The sequence below is a fragment of the Pezoporus wallicus genome, unplaced genomic scaffold, assembly GCF_028554395.1.
Source record: "Pezoporus wallicus isolate ANWC-B61680 ecotype Strahan unplaced genomic scaffold, APGP_CSIRO_Pwel_v1 contig_4131, whole genome shotgun sequence".
NCBI classification, from domain to species: domain Eukaryota; kingdom Metazoa; phylum Chordata; class Aves; order Psittaciformes; family Psittacidae; genus Pezoporus; species Pezoporus wallicus.
This window is the reverse complement of record NW_026641950.1, coordinates 10580065-10602759: the sequence shown is the minus strand read 5'-3', so window position 1 is coordinate 10602759 and position 22695 is coordinate 10580065. Positions and strand designations below refer to the sequence as shown.

The window sequence follows — 22695 nt, the reverse complement described above, 5'->3', positions numbered from 1 at the left end:
GGGTTCGTAATTCAGATTTTTACAAAGAAGCTATTCCTGAAGTTTCTGTGTATAGAGGAAATCCTTTTATCTATAGCCCCCTACTAGAGTGGTCACTTAATAGTAAAAGATAGAACATCAGCTATAAGATGTTTTCACACAGGTGTAGAACAGTAACCAATGTATGCACTGAACTTGTCCCGCTTGTCTGCTTAATGTATCACATTCTTCCAAATGTATAACTGTTAAGATTCATAATTAAATATTTTTTCTGAAAGAGATGCAAACTTAAAAACCAAAAGGGCAAGATGATGTCTCAGTTTTTTGTTGTGTGCAAATGAGACATAGATCCTCTCTCTGATCCCAGTCTAATGAGGCCACACCTTCTGGCAGAGGAAAGTAAGAAATAATATTGTGAAATCATAGAGAAGGAACAAAATCATCACACATCTGACACTGTAAATGAAATAGTTTAGCTACTAATGTAGCTTTCTCTTTAAGCTGAGGAAGCAATCATCTGCAGACTAATCACCCAGGCTGCATAACCCTCTTTATCAGCTCAGGAGGTGTAAATGAGGATCCACGCTTACTGGTCTCTCTGAGGTGTTTTTTCTCCTCATACCCTCTTATGGGAAAAGAAATATGGGGGACTAGTTCTGCACCTGATGTTTTAAAACATCAACAATTTGAAATCAGTTTTTAATCTCTGAGGATATTATTCAATGCTTGTCTTCAAAAGGCATAATAGTATGATTCAATACAAATCAACTTTTCCCTCTTTGAGCTGATTTCTATTTAAGTGAGTTCAATACAGTCCTTTAGCAAATTGGATATCAAAGTACAATAAGATGCAGGTTGTTTTGCATAGTAATGGATTTTATATAAAAGCTACCTGAAGTAGGGATGCACCATCTCAGAGCATTTCAGTACACAAGTGATTCAAAGGAGTGCCTTGCAATTACATCTTCACTGATTATACCAACTTTTATCTAACTTGCATAAAGTACAAAACAAAATATAATGAATACATATTGTGCATGGTTTTCCTGAAAGAGATAATCACATTCTGTACTAATGGTTTACCTTAGACTTGCAAAAAAGCACTCAGCTTATTTTATGGGATAAACTATAACAGCTGAGGTATTGGTTCTTGTCTATCAACTTAGAAAATTACTGTAAATAAAAGGCAGAGGGTTTTTCAGAGCTGGTTTTGGTTTTCTGTTTTGTTTTGCTTGTGATTTTTTTTACTTGTTTGCTTATTTAGTTTTTATTTATTTGTTAACCACAAAATATTTTTCTGTAGTGCTCTGCCGTAGGAAGATGTTCATTAGAGCTACTTCTAAATGTGAGAGAAGGTTCAGAGAGGTACTTCCACAACAGATCAGGAAATAGGGCAGGCACTTGGGAACAGGAGGGATTCAGATCTAAATATCTATTTTGCCTGCATCATGTGCAAGAAGCTAAACTGCTAATTCCCACAAATGTCTTAGATAGTCTTGATGGAACTCTCTTTGTGTCCTGTTGGGTCTTTCTGGCTTATCACATACCACATAATTCAGTGTGATATGACATATATCACATAACTTATGTGATCAGTTATCACATAACGGATTTGAGTTATGCAAGGGACACAAATCTGATGTTCAGACACCCAGGCAGCTGTGGATTATGAGGCAGAATTTCCTTCACATATTTCACACAAAACACATAAAAAGTTTTCATCAGAGAATGAAGGGAGAAAAAAAAGAAACTTTGAGATTTTTCATGAAAAAAGGTTTCCTTTTCCCAGCTAACTCTCATCAAAATCAGCTTGCTAGTACACAGCTCCTGTACAGGGATATACAGTGATTTATAAGGAAATAACTAGAGAAATACCATAGACAGTGGTAAGAACTGAGATTGTTTTTTATATATGCTGTGGTGAAAATACAAACTCATAAATCCCTTGTAAGTACTAAGCAGAGCTTTAAAGCGCTGCCAGGTGAGATCATTCATCTAACAAAATGACCGCTGTAATGACAGAAATAGATACTGATTAAATTAAAAAGTAGTGCTGGATTTTCTCATTCCCAAGGTTTGCCTCAAAACAAAACATTTCAAGCCAGAGAAAAGCTGACCTTGACATGTTGCTGGTTTTATAGAGACGCCACAGCTTCACACAACAGTTTGGGTTGGAAGGGATCTCTGGAGTCTTCAAGTCCAACCGCTCTTCAAAGCAGGGCCAAACTCAAAGTTTGGTCCAAGTCCATGGACTTTTGGAGTTCTGAATGCTTGCAAGGCTGGAACAGCCACTTTATCTCTGGGAAACCTGCTATTCTGCTTAGTTGCACTTCTTTTCCTTATATCAAACAGGAATTTCCCTTGCTGCAACTTGTGACTATTGCCCAGGCAATAATTCCTGGTATAGACCATTTTACAATTCTGAATGTGGATAGCACAACATCCTCGGAGTCAACAACCTTTAACTTAAATCTCTCCAGTCATTTTTTTTTTAGTGACATTTTTTTTCCAGAACATCTACTAAGAACTTTTATTTCCTTTTCTTTTTTTTTTTTTAATTTTTCTACTGCACAGTACAAAACAATTCTTGAAATTATGTTGCATGCTCTGTGAATAATATAAGTTTATCCTCCCAATAATTCTACCTGAGAATTAATTTACCTTGCTTTAGACCTCCATTATGTAACAAAATTTCTGAAAGGATTGCATTCTCTTTGGTCTGTCTGACTAATAACTAGGCTCTAATTTAATTCATTTGACTACAAATTGCTTTCACCTACCTGCTTCAGCTTTTTGCTGCTTTTCAATCTTTTCCAGTCTCCCTAGCAAGGAGTCAATTTTTGTTTTGATTTGGGTTAATTCCTTCTTGATTGTTTGCAACTCATCTGATTTCACTGTGGAAAGAGAGCAAAGATGTAAAACATGAAACAAACTATATTTGTAGTCCCTCCTGAACAAAATATGTTTCTTTTCTTTCCTCTGTAGTACCCAAAATCTACTGTCTCATTTCTGTCAGTATTTTTAGAATCATAGAATCATGGAACAGTTAGGGTTGGAAAGGACCTTAAGATCCTCTAGTTCCAACCCCCCTGCTGTGGGCAGGGACACCTTTTATTGATTTAACTTTTAAAATGAACAGTGTTAGTTAAAAATGGTGAATCCTAGGAAATCACAGAGTTCTAAGCCCTAATTGCAAGAGATTATGTGAGGTATATTGCTTTGTAATAAGCATTTCAGGAAAATGTCTCAAGGGCATTCTTAGTATTTCCAAGTAGCTGTTACTGAAAAAAAGCCTGTAATGAAAGAGTGATTCAAATATGACAGACAGTTCACAATCTTGCAATGCTATTTTGCTGGACTATTTTGTAATAACAGAGACAATAATAAAAAGTTCCCTCACAGTAGTAGTAGTTATTTTTCAACAAGTGTGAATAGTAACATAAATTCTAGGGCAGCCAGGAATGCAATGTTACGTTCCAGTCAACAGCTTCATTGCAATAGGTTCTAAGTATTATTGCTTCAAAAGCTTTCAGTTCTGGTAGTTTCTTGTACTTTTCCCAGCTATGGATATCATATAAAAATACTTATTTTTATGATCGCATCCAGTGACATGGAGGCATTGACTATAAATGAAGTGCTGAAGTTTCCAAATCTGTGTTGTGCTGCATTGCATTACTCTTTAATTTATGTGCATCATTGCTCTCTCATTGTCTAACACAAGAAGGAGGACCTGACTTGGTGGTATTTTGTCTTCAGAAGAAACAGCTCTGCAGTCCTCATAAATGACCTTATGACATGATCAAGATATATTTTTATGCTCAGAAGACAGTCCAAACAAATCCACTTGCCCTGTCTGTGCTAAGATATCATGTTGAAAAGGCCCAGGGGAGAAAATGTGAAACCTGTGCTAGCATGGGAGATTAAAGTAATTTGTAAAGGTCAAGAGCGGGTAACACAACTGTCACTCCTACAACTCTTTTAGGAAGAACTGGACTATCACCTTAAACTGCGAGGGACTGGCAATGGAAGTGTTACTCCTCCATCCTTACCACTGCAGAAGGAGGGTGTGCATTGACTTGGTGTGTATATCCAGAGACTGGGAAAAGGGATGTTCTGCCATAGGAAAGGACATGTTCCTTTTCTGTCCAAAGGGTGTCCTGGCTGTAACTTGCCATATTAGTCCTGTTTATTAATTATTGGGCATGTGTCTCATCATGGTGTCTCATCGGTATTTTTTATCAGATAGTCAAAATCTTATTATGAAGTGTGCAGGCAAGTTACTTCATGCTTCAGTGATAGTAAACGAGTATGTGTTTGCATCAAAATCATCCTTATTGCAAACTTGGAGTACATTCACTGAGGTTGAAACCAAGGCTTTTTATCTTAGAGTTTGGACTGTGTGCATTATAGTTATAACAAGTCAGCTAAAAGCAGTAAGTTGCTACATGTGGTAATGAACTTGCTTAATTATGTGCATTAAGAAATTGTATATCTCACACTGTCATAGTCTGAAACCTCTGGTATATTAAATGAATGGTAGGACTTAAAGAACTAAGCTTAAAAGTAACCTTAGTGCTAGACCTTTATATGCTGTACAGTATTTGATGTTATTATTCTGTATATTTATAGAGCAAGGCTTTAAAGTGTTCTTAGAGAAATAACGGGTCACTGTCCTATCCACCAGATCTGTAACAAAATGCTAAGATTCTGACAACTGTATATTTAGAAGGTTACTGCTTCCCCAGGGGCACTGGCTGGTCCATGCTGGATTAGCAAGGCTGTGCAGATAACAGGGTGAAATAGCATGAATCTGTCCAATGGGGAACGCTAAGTGTTTGCTCCACTATGAAGCCAGTTGGCAACACATTCCGTGTGGCCAAGCTGTTATGTTAGAGGTGCTCCCTTGAAAGGCAAGTAGCAGGCTTGCCAAGGGTAAAAGATCAGAAGTGAGAAGTGACGCTGAAAGGATCTAATGGTATTTGTTCCCAGTATAGAAAGCAAAGCAGAAAACATTTGCACTTCTGAGTTCGATAGTGAAAAAGGCATATACATAGGATTACTGTTCAGCTGAGGTTTGACTTGAAACCCCTTCACAAGGGTTTCCCTGTGGTGTCTCAGTGAGAAATCAGTTTAGAAAGAAGACTGTACCGAGGGAACACAGGCACAACAGTGAGGATTCAATAACAAACAAAGATGCTATAAATGACCGAGGAGCCTTATTGCTAACTTGCAAAATTCCCCTATGCCAAAACCTTTTCCTCAAGCTGTGGCGACTGAATGTGTAACTTATCATTCACATTTAATGAGGAGATTCCATCATACAGTCAGTCACTTCAAGTTAATACTAAAAGGAACTGAAAGAAAAAAAGGGAAAAATTCCAACAAATCTGCAGAAGTTGAAAATTTTCACCCTGTTTCCAACATTGTGACAATGTAATTTTTTAAGGTGCTCATTGTCTTAACTTGCAGGAATTGTACAAACCTTCTAAATCATTCTTCTAGAGAAATTCCACTCTCAGTTATACTGTAGGTATTTTCTGTAGTAATCAGCGATTGCTAAAGACAAGTTATGAAGTGTCCTGATGGGAAAAATACACCCTTGTGACAAAGAAGGCTGTCAGCATCTGTCCTGGGTTCAGCAGTAGCAGCCATGTTTCTCCTTCTTGCTAGCTGGTGCAGTGCAGTGTTTTGACTTTCGGCCTGGGAACAGAGCTGATAGCGATGTTTTAGTCTGACCAAGGACTTTGTGAGGCTCATGCTCTGCCAGGAAGGAGGGGAAGCCGGGAGGAAGCAGAGACAGGACACCTGACCCAAACTGACCAAAGAGGTATTCCATACCACAGCACGTCATGCTCAGGATGTAACTGGGAGTTAGCCGGAAGGGCTGGGGGACTGCAGGGTTGGAGGAGGTATCGGTCAGAGCTTGGTCAGGCCTTGGGGGGGAGTTATGGGTTGGCTGGTGATGAGGTGTTGTATTCTCTTCCCTTGTTATTTCCTTTATCATTATTATCATTGGTGGTAGCAGTAATGATTTGTGTTATACCTTAGTTACTAAACTGTACTTACCTCAACCCGTGGGATTTGCGTTCTTTTTGACTCTCCTCTCCGTCCCTCCAGGAGCAGGGGGAGGGCAAGAAGGGGGGGGGGAAGTGAGTGAACGAATTGCCTGACTGGGTTTAAACCACGACAGCATCCTAGGCTGCATTAGGAGGAATGTTGCCAGCATATTGTCATGGTTTAACCATATGTGGCAGCTAAGCAATACACAGCTGCTTCCTCACTCCCTAAACTCAGCACCCCTCCCCCCCCCCCCTCCAGCAGGATGGGGAGAGGAAAATTGGAAGGGGAAAAGTGAGAAAACTTAAGAGCTGAGATAAGAAGAGTTTAATAGTTGAAATATACTACTACTACTGCTATTACTACTATTACTTATTAGAATAATGTAATGAAAAGGAAAATAGCAGAGAGAAATAAACCCAAAGAAAAACAACTGATGCCAGTGAAATATGTTTCTCACCACCAACTGATCAATGCCCAGCCAGTCCCTGAGCAGCAGCCCCTAGCCAACCTCCTCACTAGTTTATTGTTGAGCAAGATGCTATATGGGATGGGATGTTTCTTTGGTCAGTCTGGGCCAACTGTCCCAGCTGTGTCCCTTCCCAACATTTTGTGCACTCCCAGCCTGCTCACTGGCAGGGTGCTATGAGGAGTAGAGGAAGGACTTGACTCTGTGTAAGCACTGCTCAGCAATAACTGAAATACCTGTCAGTTATCAACACTTTTTTTTTCAGCATGAATCCAAAACATAGCCCCATACTAGCTACTATGAAGAATATTAATTCTACCCCAGCCAAAACCAGCACACCCCTCAACACAGCACTTCTGAGGTGACATCTGAAGCATTGTGTCCAGTTCTGGGCTCCCTGGTACAAGAAGGAATGAAGACAAAGACTCTTCTCAATAGTGTCCACTACCACATGAAAGATAATTGGCACAAATTAAAGCATGGGAAGTACCATCTAAACACAAGAAAAAGCTGCTTTTTTTTTTTTTTTCCTTTTTTCCCTGTGTGGGTGGTCAAATGCTTGCACGGGTCACACAGAGAGGCTGTGGAGTTTCAACATTTAGGGATATTCAAAAGATGCCTGAGTACAACCCTGGTAAACTTGCTGTAGATGGTCCTGCTTAGTCAGGGCAGTTGGACCAGGTGAACTCCAGAGGTCCCTTCCAAACTCACAGAATCTCAGAATCCCAAGGGTTGGAAGGGACTTCAAAAGATCATCTAGTCCAACCCCCCTGCAAGAGCAGGGTAACCTAGAGTGCATTACACAGGAACTTGTCCAGGCGGGCCTTGAATATCTCCAACGTAGAAGACTCCACAACCCCCCTGGGCAACCTGTTCCAGTGATCTGTCACTCTCACAGTAAAGAATTTTTTCCTGATGTTCACATGGAACCTCCTATGCTCCAGTTTACACCCATTGCCCCTTGTTCTATCACTGGACATCACTGAAAAAAACCTAGCTCCGTCATCCTGACACTCACCCTTTACATATTTGTAAACATTGATGAGGTCACCCCTGAGTCTCCTCCAAGCTAAAGAGACCCAGCTCCCTCAGCCTCTCCTCATAAGAGAAATGTTCCATTCCCTTTATCATCTTTGTAGCTCTGCGCTGGACTCTTTCAAGCAATTCCCTGTCCTCCTTGAACTGAGGGGCCCAGAACTGGACACAATATTTCAGATGCGGCCTCACCAAGGCAGAGTAGAGGGGGAGGAGAACCTCTCTTGACCTACTAACCACACCCTTTCTAATGCACCCTAGGATGCCATTGGCCTTCTTGGCCACAAGGGCACATTGCTGGCTCATGGTCATCCTCCATCCACCAGGAACCCCAGGTCCCTTTCCCCTTCACTACCGTCCAGCAGGTCAGCCCCCAACCTGTGCTGGTACATGGGGTTGCTCTTCCCCATATGCAAGACTCTACACTTGCCCTTGTTGAATTTCATCAAGTTTCTCCCCGCCCAACTCTCCAGCCTGTCCAGGTCTCGCTGAATGGCAGCACAGCCCTCTGGTGTGTCAGCCACTCCTCCCAGTTTAGTATCATCAGCAAACTTGCTGAGGGTACACTCAGTTCCTTCATTCAGGTAGTTGATGAAAATATTAAACAGCACTGGTCCCAGCACCGACCCCTGAGGGACTTCACTAGTCACAGACCTCCAGCTAGATTCTGCCCCATTTGACCCACTCGACCATTCTGTGATTCTATAATAGAAAGCTTGGGAAGAACTTTAGGCTATTTATGACAAAAAATGTAAAAACTGTATATGCTGTACTTCAAGTGTCCTCCTTTGAGTATATAAATGATCCTTTAAATATCACAGTTTTTTTTTCTTCAGTCAAGAAATAAAGCAACTGATAAACAAAAAAGCAAATCTGCATGAATCCAAATATCTGTTCATCTGCTTTTGAGTAATAGAATAGAAAAAAAAAGTAGCTTACTGCATTTTTTTTTTCCTATTAGCAGATAAGCAAAAGCCAGCAGGTGACAGAAATGCACGTGTTGGAAAAGAAAGAAATTACTAATGAAATTCCCCAAACACTGGCATCAAAATGGCTAAGTATCCAACAAATTTTTGACTTTGATGCCAAAAAGTAAATAAACAGGTTAATTTTGCTGATGACATGAAATTGGAAGGTATCTATTCAACGTGAACTGGAATGGAAGGAGGGGTTAGGTGATTTTAAGGCTTGCTACCGCTGAAAAAAGATGCAATGTAATTGCACTGAAAAAATGTCTCACACTTGACTAACAGCAGAACTCCAACATTGAAGCTGCTCAGCAAAAAAAGACAGTGACAGAATTATCCTTGGGTGTATCTGTAATCTCAGGTTGACAACAGGCTGCACTACAATGTAGCCATAAGAAAGAAAATGCAGTGTTATGATGTCTCAAATGATGTATGGCTAAAGATGAAGAAGTACAATGACATTTTACAAAGACCTGGCGATATCTGCATCTGGAATGATGCAAACAGGTTGAACCACTGAGTTCTGTTGTGTGTGGGGAGTGGGGCCATGAAGATGAGTATAAGAATAGAAAGCCTGTAGTGTGACAGAAGAGTTTTGCTTGTTTGCCTGAGACAAAAGAAGGCAAAAGGAAACAAAATTTTAAAGCTAAAGCAACAAATGGATATGAACAAACAATAAGAAAATTTAAGCAGGAAATTAAAGAAACAGAGACAGAAAACAAACCCTAACTAGCTTTAAATTGGAGTTTAAAGGATTAGATGATGTGCCTACTTGCAACAGTAATGAATTAGAATCAGTGACCCTTTCCAGCCCTCTGCTGGAAGTGCAAAGGCCTTCCAGAATGCATCCTTCATTGAAGCATGTAGCACCAAAGGAGACAAACTGCATCCGGCTGAAAACAAGAGACTTAAAATTGAGGTCAATCACATTTTTAGAAATGAAAGGGCTAGTGTTGAATTACAGCTAAATTTGTGAAACGTTTTTTGCCATAACTACAAATTGATTCATCCACAAAGCATGATTTAGATTTTTTTGAAATGTCGTGTATTTTTGTCTAAACCTTCGTGTTTAATATAAAATACTTTATCATATTACATTACTTTAGATTTCACTGAAAAATGGGTTAGCTAATGAAGTTAAATTTAAATGAGTCAGAATGAATCAATTTAAAGGCACAGTTCAGGACATATTGTAACATCTTAAGGGTCTATTCCTTAATCTCAAACACACAGGGCATAAAAAAAAGAATTTGATTAGTGTTTTCCTCCTGTTTTAGATGTGTAGAGTAAAAGTGCATATCCCAAGAGCTTCGATTTGTATATTGACAGATTTTTTTCCAGTTCTAACCAGCAATCTGCATCTGCTGCTTCATACCATTAATGTGAAGAACTACTGTGTGTAGTTTCCACATCAAAATGTTTCATTTTGTGAGTTACTTTAAATAATGTAAAAAGGCTGATAATTTTTTTTCTGGTCTTTGAAGTTAAGAATAAAACAAAATGTTGTCAATTGGTCTTTGGAAAATTATATATTCAGGAAAGAAATAAAGTCATTTTGTGTTTTGGAAGCATACTTCAAACACATTGTAACTTCTTGGTAGAACAAGAATTTACTGCACTGGCAGACATTATTTTTGCAGACGTAGTCATCAGTAAGCAAGGCATTTTTGGTATTATGTTTTTACAGCATCTTTGCTTTGTGCCACAGCAAACTTGGTTTTGGATTGCTGGTTTTCAGAAGTGAGTCCCTCTAATCCTGGTAATTACACTGAGAGGGTCTCTCTGACCTTTAATACTTCATGTATGGGTTCATTTTCTGAATCCAGTCTGAGTGGAGAACAGCTATGAGAACAGTTATGACTATGATATTTCTGCTTAAATCTTGAAAGTGTATTAGGGGGTGTAATCTGATGAGAGTTTTGCTATTTGGAGGTGAAATCTTTCAATCATAGGCAATGCTATTTTGATATAGTTAATTCTGAACATGCAATTAAGCTCTTTTATGGTACTGAATTTCATTAAACCCTAAAATAGGTTCTTTTCCACTATGTTTCTTCTTATTGAATAGATCCTTTATTCAATTAGCAACAAATTACAAGTAGAATCAACAGGGCATTAGTTCAAGGGGTTCAGATTAGCAGTATAGAGTAAGGAGCAACAAAATATTAAATTGCTTCACCCCATATTTCAATATAGCCAACTTTTCCAAGAAAATAGCAAAAGAAGCCCCAAACCATGTTCTTTATTTTCCAACTTGAAGCCCCCAAGGGACTGGTTCAGTTGTTTCTCTGATAAACATCTTACATTAAGCTGATTATATTCCTGTCCAAGTCAACAAAATTGTGTTTTTACTTTTATGATGGGTTGGTTGGATTTGACAAAAAGGGAAGTAATTCTATGTGGAATTCAAGCATGAAAGTCTGTATACTATGTGTCTGACTCCTTTTAAAGGTGTGCTGTATGCAGAAAGAAAAACTTCTGCAGTTTATCCCAACACGATAAAGTCTTTGCAGTTGTGTGCCAAATGCCATTGTAAAGAACTGAGGGTGGAAACTCAACAAAGGTCAAAACATCAGCCCATGTTTTTAGCAATACATCTTGTAGCTCTCCTTTCAGTGTTAAAGAGCTGGATCTTGTCACTTGATTCTCCAAGACTGACATTTTTAGAGTTCACATCACACTTGAAAAAGAAGGATACTTTTACTGGGCATAATGCTGTCTGTTAGGATCTCTAGACTCCTGAATTCACTTTCATTAAATAATTTGCAGCTTCTAAAACATTTGCCATGTTGTGATAACAGTGTTTTGGAGGTCTTATATCAAGTGGCTGTGGGTACTCAGACTAGGGATGATTCCTCTAATCTATGTTATGCATTACTTAAATCTTCACATGGTACTACAGAAGATTTTCTGAAATGCAGTATAAATAATAAAGCAAATTTGGTGATTATTATGAGGAACAGGTATCTATATGCTAATGCTATATGTTCTGTCCCATTCACTACAATGAAAACCCAGATTTCTGGGTGAGAGATTTCCTTGACATCTATTGGGACATACTAAGGTCCTCAGCTCTCTAGAAGAATTTTTGAGTTATTCTGATTCTGAACAATGAGAAGTATGTATATAAAAAAAACTTATCTAAACATAATTTGCATTCTCAGGGAAAAGTGAGTCCAAAAAGTCTATTCTTATTAGACTATGCTTTAGGAAAATTAGTGAATTGAATGACTGATACTACTAGTTTTTCATATGGATAAGACAACAGTAAAGGATGAAAAAAGGAGATCTAATGAATGTATCTGCAAGTACATATACTTACTAAAGCTTTGATTCACTGTGTGAAAACCCAAAGCCCCAAGGGCTGGAAAAGACTATCGAAACGATTTCAATTCTATGTCTACTAAAGTAAAGATATTGAGCTGTATGCTTTCTTTTAAATTAATATAATTAATGTTCATCATAATTCATTACTTAAAGTATTGAGAAAAGACAAAAAATACCTATAAACAGTGGATTAGTTCAAGATGTGTATGAAGATGTCTATCATCCAGAGAACAAAGGAAGTGTTGCTACTCCCAAGCATCCTCTTAGGCTGCATGTGAGCTCCATAATATTGGACCTAAATTGAAATGTCTTCCTGTGTGCTAACTATCAAAGCTCCAGCCTCTGGTAATGTTCATATAGCCAGCTCATTCTCTGGAGACTTGTGTGTGATTCAGCTATACAGACAACAGAGCCTTTCTTTCTCAGAACATTATCCTTTCTAAGGAATTGCTTGAGCTTCTTATGTCACAGTGTACAACATTAGCTCTGTTTATCGCATTTACATTCTTTCAGTCACATGCATGTTTATCGCATTTCTCCTTTGGAGGTCTCTGATACCATCAGTTCATACAATAGGAGCAAGAATGGAGATTAGTGGGCTCACTGGAGGTCCATCTTCTTTGTTAGATGCTAATGTGTGAGATTTGGGCATGTTAAGAGTATATAATTGGCTCATATCGATGCCATAATTATTCCCTTTTGCAGTAAGGTGCACTGTTGGTGGATTCACTTATTTCATGATTGTGCTTTGTTAGTATGATGCTTTGTTAGCCCGTCTGGCACTCCAAGTGTCTTATTGAAGTCCCTTCATTCTTTCTAATATCTGATCCCTACCTGATCTTTCTCTTCCTCTTCCAGTGACGCTTCCAAGGACAGTATCACTCCACATAAGGGGCAGGGGAAGACAGGTGGGTGCTGAAAGATGCACGAAGAGGAAGATGAAGTTCCCAGGACATACTATGGAGTGGGGTTCTTGGTCAGCATGGAGGAGGGAATGCTTATTGTTTATCAGCTCTTCTAAGGCCAACTCACTAAAGAAGGGTTGAATAACCCCAAATTGCCAAACCTGATTTGGATTCCCTTTAGAACAGGTGAAGACACTTTGCCTCTTTCTACCCTAAAAGGAATCTGGCAAAAAAAGGACACACAACCCAACCACCCCCATGCCCCCAGCCCTCTTCCCACCAGCTCACATACAACCCTCAAGTCTCCACAGAAATCAGTGTGCCTTTGTTTATAACAAGATTAATAGCTTTGCTTTATTATCAGCTGTTCACAAGACCTTGTGGTGTATAAGCAGTCAGGATGATAGAAAATTTTAAACAGGCTTCTAATGAGGCCAAGGAAATGGGTCAAACGTTGATGGGATTTACTTCAAAACCTACATCAGTGTGCTCTTTGACTTGCAGGAAAGGCATGTCAGCTTTAGTAATTAAGCCAGCTTGTCAAGCTAGAGGCTGAGGGTAGGAAATAACTGCAACAGAGCTATATAATGGAAGCTGTCTGCTTGCAGAAATTACTAGGATCATTGTTTCAATAATATCCAACTGAAATGAGCAACTCACATTTGGATCCTGAGGAAGAAGCCCCACTTGAGGTGGATCGTGATGCTCCTTTCATGGAGAAAACCCCTTTGCCTCTGCGAGTTGTTGTCACAGCCACACGAGGACGTTTCAGTGGAATTACTGCACGAGGTGGTGGGGGGACACGGCCGTGGTAATCAAACAACCTAGAAAAATAAAGTCAGTTGGACTCCATAAAACCTTATATGATTTCAAGTCATGGAAGCCCTGTCAACAAAATTTTTATGTTATCTTTGAGAAAATTACCCTTTGAAACTAATCACTTTAGATCACAGTCAAATTAGATTTCAAGGACCTATGCACATTAAGTGCCATATTTAGATTTCAGTCACAGACCAGTGCATACCTCAAATTTTTTGTATAATTTAAATGAGGGATGCGTTATGGGACCGTGTTATTTGCAGCATGGAAAATCCATAACCTGCTTTCCACAGATCCACAACATTTCATTGCACACAGCTAGTAGCAATACATTTTGTTGTGGTGACATTTCATCTCCTTTATTACATGCATGGCTTAAATTCTAGTTTTCTACCTCCCATCTTTAAAGACAGAAAAAAATTTGAACTTTTCTGAAGCCAAACATTGCCATAAAGAAATACCTTGCAGTTTCTGAAATAGCAAAAGAGCATTTATAGTGAGGCACCTGTATGTCCTTCTGAATGCATAGAAAAGAGGTCCCAGCATATGCTCTCTTTTTTGAAGAATGAATTGATGTAGGATGACTAAAACACCCAAGCATGCTTAATAGAAAGAAGTCTTGTTCAAACACCACTGTAGCAAATAAATATTCAGAGAACTACTACAGGCAATAAAAGACATCCTGGAACCAAAATGAACTAGTGTTCCCAAACAGAATACCCAATCCTAAACCCACAGTTATCACCAGGTGACTAACCTGCGTAGAAGAAAATAAAGGCAGTAGAAAAGGTGATTAAAACTACATATATATTTGGAAAATAAAAACCTACGGGCTTTTCATCTGCAGGCCAGGAGAAGAAAGTTCAGAAAATTAAGATTTCCCGTTCAGAGACTGAAGCAGAGGAACAAGCAACATTCTCATGAAATGTTCTTAAGTTTCTTTCAAATGATACTTTCAACTAGTAACTATGGAAATTTATAACTGCATGTTTACTTTTAACAATTCTGACTACTGTTGCCCAGCTGGGCATATAGATACACATTTGAAAACAGATACCCAAGAAGCAGTAATTCACTCACCACACTCTAACTGCATGCTGAACAGGAAGCAGAATCAAACTTAAGTCTCTTCTAGCCTGTTTTCTGGCAAGTAAATATCTAACGCTTAAATCCCAGGATCCTCGCTGTTCTCTGTACCATAATCCTACAGGCAATATAACCAGCTCCTTCATTTTCCATAGCTGCCTAGAAAATGTGTCACAGAGACCATGTCACCCCCGCGAACTTGAACCCTGTGGCCTTGAACACTCTTGCTGAATAAGTGGTTTCTAGCCATTGTGAGCATAACTAAACAATTATGTATGAAGATGAACACTAAAATATTTTTGGGACTTTTAACATAGATATTATTATTTGTTGTCACTCATCATTTATCACATTGGATGATCTGGAGGTTAGCCACAACCTCCATTTGACATTACTGGAAAGAATGTTTCAGAACTTTTTATTACTATTATTTATGTTTTTATTTTATTATTTTATTATTATTATTCCAAAGGTGATTTTTTCTATCTTCCAGTATATCATATTGTTCTGGTTTAAACCCAGATGGTAACTCAGGACCATGCAGCTGCTCTCTTACCCCCCATACCTTCCTCTCCTGAAAGAATTATACATCAGAAAGTTTCACTATTAAATAGATTTATGGACACATTTCACTCAGCGGTTTTCCATAACAAGACAATCATCAAGATAGATAGACAGACACCAAGTTCTACAGAAACTATCTTTAATATCTCATAAGTATTTTATTGTGGAAATTTGACCATTATAGTTGTTCATTTGTACTGCCCATAACATACAGAATTAGGAAAAAAACTAAAGATGTATAGCTTTAATATTCAGGTGGCATAGATCAGAAACAGTACTCTTTTAAAAACATAAAAATACACTGATGGAATTCAGAGCATTAACCTTGGGGAAAGTAAACATAAGCCTATGGAAGTTAACTTTTTACAGGCATGAGCTGCTCCTACTGTCAAAGCTAGACTAAGCAGGATTAAACTACACTGATGGCTTTTACTCCAAATGTTTATAGTCTGCTATTTTTAGCTCTGTCCAAAAAGAGCATGGTCATTAACATACAAAACCAAAATTTATAGCTCAAATTAAACCAACTCCAGGAAAACAAACCAAAACAAAATAAAAACACACTCCCCCCACCAAAAAAAAAAAAAAAGATATTTCTACATTTTTCCTAGAGTTTCTAAGCAGAAAAATATATAGCGCATAATACCTTAACTTCAGGGTAGAAACCACTCCCCTGCTATTATCCGTTTCCTTACATAAAAGAAATCTCAGATTAAAAGAGGGTGGTGAAGCAATAATTTGTTCCCCTTTAACTCACTTGGCCTATGTTAAGGCAGGCTGCTGTAATGCAGAGACACAGCACTGCTGGATCATGGGTTGGTTATCTGTGGGCATCCATGTTAACCCTGGGTTGTGGTGAGTCTGCTACATATAAATGAATAAATTCCCATAGTCCTAAAATAGACTGTGTGTATATACCCAAAGAACAAGTCTCCAGTTACTCAGGTATCCACACTTCTTTTCCTCCTTTAGAAACACATACGCTATTCATATTGTGGTTTTTTTTGTTTGTTTGTTTTTTTTTTCTCTTAAGGTCCTTTTAGCCTTCTAAACATTCTTGGAAGACATATTTTTCAGGATACATTTCATATCTTTTCATACACATGGATGAAAAGACAAAGATATGAATGCTATGCTGAAGAATTTTACAGCTGCTGTATGTTCCACTGGAAGAATTCTGTAGGGATAAACACTGAGCAATTAAACTACCACTGAAGTGTTCCGCACAGAAAATGCCCCAAAAGCTCTTAGAGAAGGATAAGACCAAAAGAACTGTTTAATGTGCATGCATGCATTTGGTGGTGGTAATCTTCTGTCTTTGTGATATATTCAAATAGTCTTATACTGATGAACAATAGAAGTAATGAAATTAATAATATGTAAAATCAGAACAGACCTGTCTAACCAAATGATGTGATTACATTATAAACAAACAGTGGAAATGGTGTAGGATGTACAAAAATATAACCACACATACCGATTGTAGAAATCATCTCTGTAGTAATCATAATCAAAGACATAACCACTGTGGAAAAACACAGAAAAACAGGAATGAACTGGTTTATAGAAATATACACATTGATTAAAACTTCTGTGGCAATATTGGCTTACTCTCACTTTCCGAGACCTTTTTAAAAGTCCTTTCCCTTCTTTTCCATAACCATACACTGTACATTATGCTTGTCAATGCTGTTGTCAGCTATCACTGTAATATATTTGGAAATGTGAAATCCAGGACATGCAGAACAGTGTAAACAGTCGACAGCACATACAGAAAGGATTTAACACAGCATGACAGCTCTGTAATTAGAGGATCATTATAGTGTAATTCTCTGAGTGATCAAATGAAGGGAACATTTAATACTGAAGCCCTTTGCTGGGGTAACATAGCATAATCAGTAGACAAGTAAGAATGTTAAATACATGAAAGATTGGTAAAGGTGTGAATAGGTGAGCTGCCATACAATGAATTTGATTTATGAGAAACATGAAAAGGATTGGACTGCTGGTCCTTGAGTTCGCCAAATCTTCTTTCCTTATAAATAGAAAAGGAGAAAAGTTAGAAGAAATGAATGCTGCAAGCAATAGTGTTATAGAGATGCTTTTCCTCTCAGGCTTAGAAAGGAAAATATAGACCAATCTGGGAAAAGACAGGCACCTTCAAGGGAAACAAATATAGGCAGGAAATTGCAAAGGTCCAGGGAAAACTATTTTTCAGCTGTCAATTGCAAAGTCAATCCTAGATTGATCTTCCTAATTTTGCATTCCATTAACATCTTTCTACCTGTATGATGAAGAAATAGCAATGTAGTCTGTTTGTCTCACACACTCAAGAAAATAGAACCAAAGAGCTAATAAATCACAAGGGATTTGTACTCTGCATGATGAAGGACTAGTAACACAAGCCCTAAGTTAGTCACGTGCCTGAGAAGGGCAATTATGAATAGTAAAGGTAAGAGGCATTAAGAAGTATCACAAAAAAGGAGATTTCGGTAAGAAAGCAGAAAGGTAGAAAGGAGAGAGAAGAAGAAGAAAACATTCACTGAATGTAAAGGGAGATGAACGATGGTAGCTACACATTAACAAAGCTTGTCTTCACAGGAAATTGACTTGTGGATAATTTCTGCTCTTGAACACTGAGCAAAATGTCTTCGGGGGGGGGTGGGGTGTGTTGTGTGTGTGCATAATTTGAAGAATGGGTCAAGAATTCTCAAGTTTTTTGCTTTTCTTAATCACATAATGCCTCTTTCCCCTTTTCTTCCCTTTGCTATGTTTCAGAGGTTGACCACTAAAAAAGGCGAAAAAATAAAGTTGACAAGCTTAAATTACTTCAATAGCCATTTCATCTCAGTGTTTTGATTTTGAAGGCTTGCAATTTCCCCTGTCTCTAACTGGCAAAAATATCCATCAAAGGAGGTCAGGGGACAATTTCCACCTCTGCCACATCTACTTTGGATGCAAGTGCCCAAGTGGAAATGATAGTTTAAGTTTTACTGATTACCCTTATAATACTGGACCAGCAGTAAGTATCATTAGACTCACCAGGTGAGAATGTCAACTGTCCTGTTGGTAATCTATTTGAGAAAATAAAACCCTATATTCATTTTATGTGAAGTTCTTATTAAATAAAACAGCCCTGAGAATCTAGAACCCAGCAGCAAGTGAGCTGTGTGTGTCAGAGTAAGCAAAATAACAAATAATAATAATTAGAGCTTGTATAGTGATTATGTTTGTGTACCTTGCGTTAATGCAAAACTAGCAAATTTTTCCTTACACTTTGCAACAGCTCTTGTTTTGTCTGTTATAGCCAGTCTACATGGAACTAAGATGTAGTATGTAGCAAAGCTATTATTTTATTTACAGTTATTCACAGTTTGGTAGTGGGTTTATCTAGCTGAATGATTAATAGCTACACTAAGCCCATACTTAATATTCAATTTTGGTTTATAAGTAGAAGATAACAGACAATTTGAAGAAAAAAGATTTAATTTAAAAGGCCTGTCACATACAACCATTCACTCGGAGTGACATTAATTTAATTTGAATCAAGACCAGATAAATTCAGTTTCTCAAGGTTGAAGATCATGATGCTGATGAAGAATAATTCACTTTGCACAAGCTAGAGTAAGGCTGGAGGACAGCTATGTTTTCTGTGTCAAATCAACCCTGGTCCATGGGACACAACAAGGACTGCAGGCTCTTCACTGGGTTTTCAGAGTATGTAACTTATTTTTCACTTACAGGTGCAGTGACAGAGACAGCTCAAATCCATCCTTGGGAATAATGGCACTGACAGGGCATGGAAGGGAGAAAAGTTTCCTTTCATTTACCTCGGTCTTCACTGGCAAATGACCACACCACACAGGTCTTGGAAGGCAGACGCAGGGACTGTGAGAATGAAGACCTTGGGACCACTGTAGGAGAGGATCAGGTTTGAGATCATCTTAGGACTCTGAATATGCACAAGTCCATGAGACTTGATGAAATCCATCTGCGGGTCCTGAGAGAGCTGACGAATGAAGTTGCTAAGACACTGTCCTTCATATTTGAAAAATCATGGCAGTCAGATAAAGTTCCCAGTGACTGGGAAAAGGGAAATATAATGCCCCCTTTCAAGAAGGGGAAAATGGATGACCCAGGGAATTACAGACCAGTCAGTCTCACCTCTGTGCCTGGCAGGACCACAGAACAGATTCTCCTAGAAAACATGCCAGGGCACATAAAAAAAAATCAGGTGGTTGGTGACAGCCAACATGGCTTCACTAAAGGGAAATCCTGCCTGAACAATTTGGTGGCCTTCTATGATGGCTCTATGGAACTGATGGACAGGGGTAAAGCAGTTGATGTCATCTACCTGGACATGGGCAAAGCGTTCAACACTGTCCCACATGACATCCCTGTCTCTAAACTGGAGAAATCAATTTCATGGATGGATCACTCGGTGGTTAAAGGATTGGCTGGATGGCCACAAGCAAAGTGTTGTGGTCAATGGCTCAATGTCCAAAGGGAGGTCGATGAGGAGTGGTGTCCCTAAGGGATCGGTGCTGGGACCAGTCCTGTTCAACATCTTTGTCGGAGACATGGGATTGAGTGCACTCTCAGCAAGTTTGCCAATGACACTTAGTTATGGGGTTTGGTTGATATGCTGGAGGGAAAGGGATGTCATCCAGAAGGACCTCGACATGCTTGACAGGTGGGCCAATGCCAGCCTCATGAGGTTCAACAGAGGCAAGTGCAAGGTCCTATACCAGGCACAGCTACAGGCTGGGCAGAGAAGAGATTCAGAGCAGCCTTGTGGAATAGGACTTGTGGGTGATGGTCAATGAGAAACTCAACATGAGCCGGCAGTGTGCGCTCGCAGCCCAGAAAGCCAACCATATCCTGGGCTGCATTAAAAGGAGCATGACCAGCAGGTCGAAGGAGGTGATCCTGCCCCTCTACTCTGCTCTTGTGAGACTCCACTTGGAGTATTGTGTGCAGTTCTGGTGTCCTCAACATAAAAAGGACATGGAACTGTTGGAACAAGTCCAGAGGAGGGCCACAAGGATGATCAGGGGAGTGGAGCACCTCCCGTATGAAGACGGGCTGAGAAAGTTGGAGTTGTTCAGCCTGGAGAAGAGAAGGCTGTGTGGAGACCTCATAGCAGCATTCCAGTATCTGAAGGGGGCCTATAGGGATGCTGGGGAGTGACTTTTCATTAGGGACTGTAGTGACAGGACAAGGGGTAACGGGTTCAAACTTAAACAGGGTAAGTTTAGATTAGATATAAGGAGGAAGTTCTTTACTGTGAGTGTGGTGAGGCACTGGAATGGGTTGCCCAGGGAAGTTGTGAATGCTCCATTCCTGGCAGTGTTCAAGACTAGGTTGGACGGTGTCTTGGTTGACATAGTTTAGTGTGAGTTGGAACTTATAGAATCATAGAATCACAGAATAGTTAGGGTTGGAAAGGACCTTAACATCATCTAGTTCCAACCCCCCTGCCATGGGCAGGGACACCTTACACTAAATCATATCACCCAAGGCCTCGTCCAACCTGGCCTTGAACACTGCCAGGGATGGAGCATTCACAGCCTCCCTGGGCAACCTATTCCAGTGCCTCACCACCCTAACAGGAAAGAATTTCCTTCTTATATCCAACCTAAACTTCCCCTGTTTAAGTTTTAACCCGTTACCCCTTGTCCTGTCGCTACAGTCTCTAATGAAGAGTCCCTCTCCAGCATCCTCATAGGATCCCTTCAGATACTGGAATGCTGCTATGAGGTCTCCACGCAGCCTTTTCTTCTCCAGGCTGAACAGACCCAACTTCCTCAGCCGGTCTTCATACGGGAGGTGCTCCAGTCCCCTGATCATCCTCGTGGCCCTTCTCTGGATTTGTTCCAACAGTTCCGTGTCCTTTTTATGTTGGGGACACCGGAACTGCACACAATACTCGAAGTGAGGTCTCACAAGAGCAGAGTAAAAGGGCCGGATCACCTCCTTCGACCTGCTGGTCACCCTCCTTTTGATGTAGCCCAGGATATGGTTGACTTTCTGGGCTGCAAGCGCACACTGAAGGCAGCTCATGTTCATTTTCTCATCAACCAGCACCCCCAAGTCCTTCTCCGCAGGGCTGCTCTGAATCTCTTCTCTGCCCAACCTGTAGCTGTGCCTGGGATTGCTTGATTTTAAGTGCCTGGGATTACTTGATCTTAAATTCCTTTCCAACCCTAACTGTTCTATGATTCTATGATTCTAAGTCTCAGGCAGAGATCTGGTTATGCTACTGAAAAAAAGTCAGTAGGCTTGAGAGAGGCTCAAGTGGTTGGGAAAGTGTCACAGATTCCTCAGATGAAGATTATCACAGGCACTGGGTGTTTTGGGTAGGGAAAATGCAGGAAAGATTTTCGGGTATGTCAACCAATTATTTCTCTCCTTACTTAAGAATTTATTTTGCTCTGTTCCATGTTCAGGTAACTTCTGTCTTGAAACTAAACTCAGTTCTTTATGTTCCTTCATCTTTGCAAATGACAGTGTCAACCCACATGGTATAACGTTTATCTGTGGACCAGAGCAAAAAATGTAGAAACACATTTTGAAATCTGATTATTAGATTGCAGTGCAATGTATGAATATTTTTTAATTCTTATGAGTTGCTTATATTATATTTTAAAAATATTTCATGCTTCAGAATCATCTGATACTGTTATTATGTCTTTAATTTTCACCTGGAGAAACCCAAGTGGTTTTCATACAGTGTTTTACAACTGAAGCTGTCTAAACAGCTCTGCTACAGATGTTGCCTCTAATCTTAAAGTTAAGGTGCTTTGCATTTTTGCATGCTTTAGTTCAGTAGGATACATTGCTAATGAAGTAAGAGGTAACTGCAGGTATTCTATATGTTGCATGACAGTCTCTGAAATGGGCATACACATGGCTTTAGCTGCAGTAAACATTTTCCAACTTTTCCATCTTATCCACCTCTCTGGCTGGATACAAGATACAAACATATTGTAGCTTCTGACAGTGCAACCTGATAGCACAGTTAATGAGATAACATTTGCTTACACTTCTAGCCTGGGTTTATTCTGAATGAAATCATCACAATTCAAGGGCATCCCTGTTAAGTCCCATATCCTACAACATGGGTGCTGGGGACTCTAGCAGGAGGTGGGGAGGGAATCTGCTTTCCCAGCAGAATATTTGGGATCTCTGTGTGGAAGTACCATGGATATGGAGTGGGAAAGAGCCAGTTCTGCACGTATAGGGCCTCCTCACTTGGGACAACTGGCAAAGATGTAGCCACAGCTACTTGACCCTCAAGGTAGGAACAGCACACCGAAACAGCAGAAATGGATGGGCAGTTATGGGCTCTTAACAGACTAGGTGGCTCAATTCCTTTTTCACTTTACCATTAGTCTCCTTGAAGAAAGCTAATGGAATTTAAGTGTCAGCCATGGAGGAAAGACATTTATCCTTCTGTGCTATATCTATTATCTATTGCAGGCTA

General features: G+C 39.5%; 1 protein-coding gene across 9 annotated transcripts in view; it reads right to left on the bottom strand.

Moving 5' to 3' along the window:
* RALYL (RALY RNA binding protein like) overlaps positions 1-22695 on the bottom strand; it is a 386283-nt gene that overhangs the window by 21806 nt on the left and 341782 nt on the right. For 5 of the 9 annotated variants that reach the window (XM_057426077.1, XM_057426071.1, XM_057426074.1 and 2 more), the window contains 4 exons: positions 16687-16734; positions 13401-13564; positions 12670-12750; positions 2760-2873 (listed from right to left, as the gene is read on the bottom strand). In XM_057426077.1, the coding sequence (XP_057282060.1) occupies positions 2760-2873; positions 12670-12750; positions 13401-13564; positions 16687-16734 (407 nt within the window). The remainder of the gene's footprint in view (positions 1-2759; positions 2874-12669; positions 12751-13400; positions 13565-16686; positions 16735-22695) is intronic. The other 4 variants (XM_057426079.1, XM_057426076.1, XM_057426073.1 and 1 more) reach the window with 2 other exon arrangements.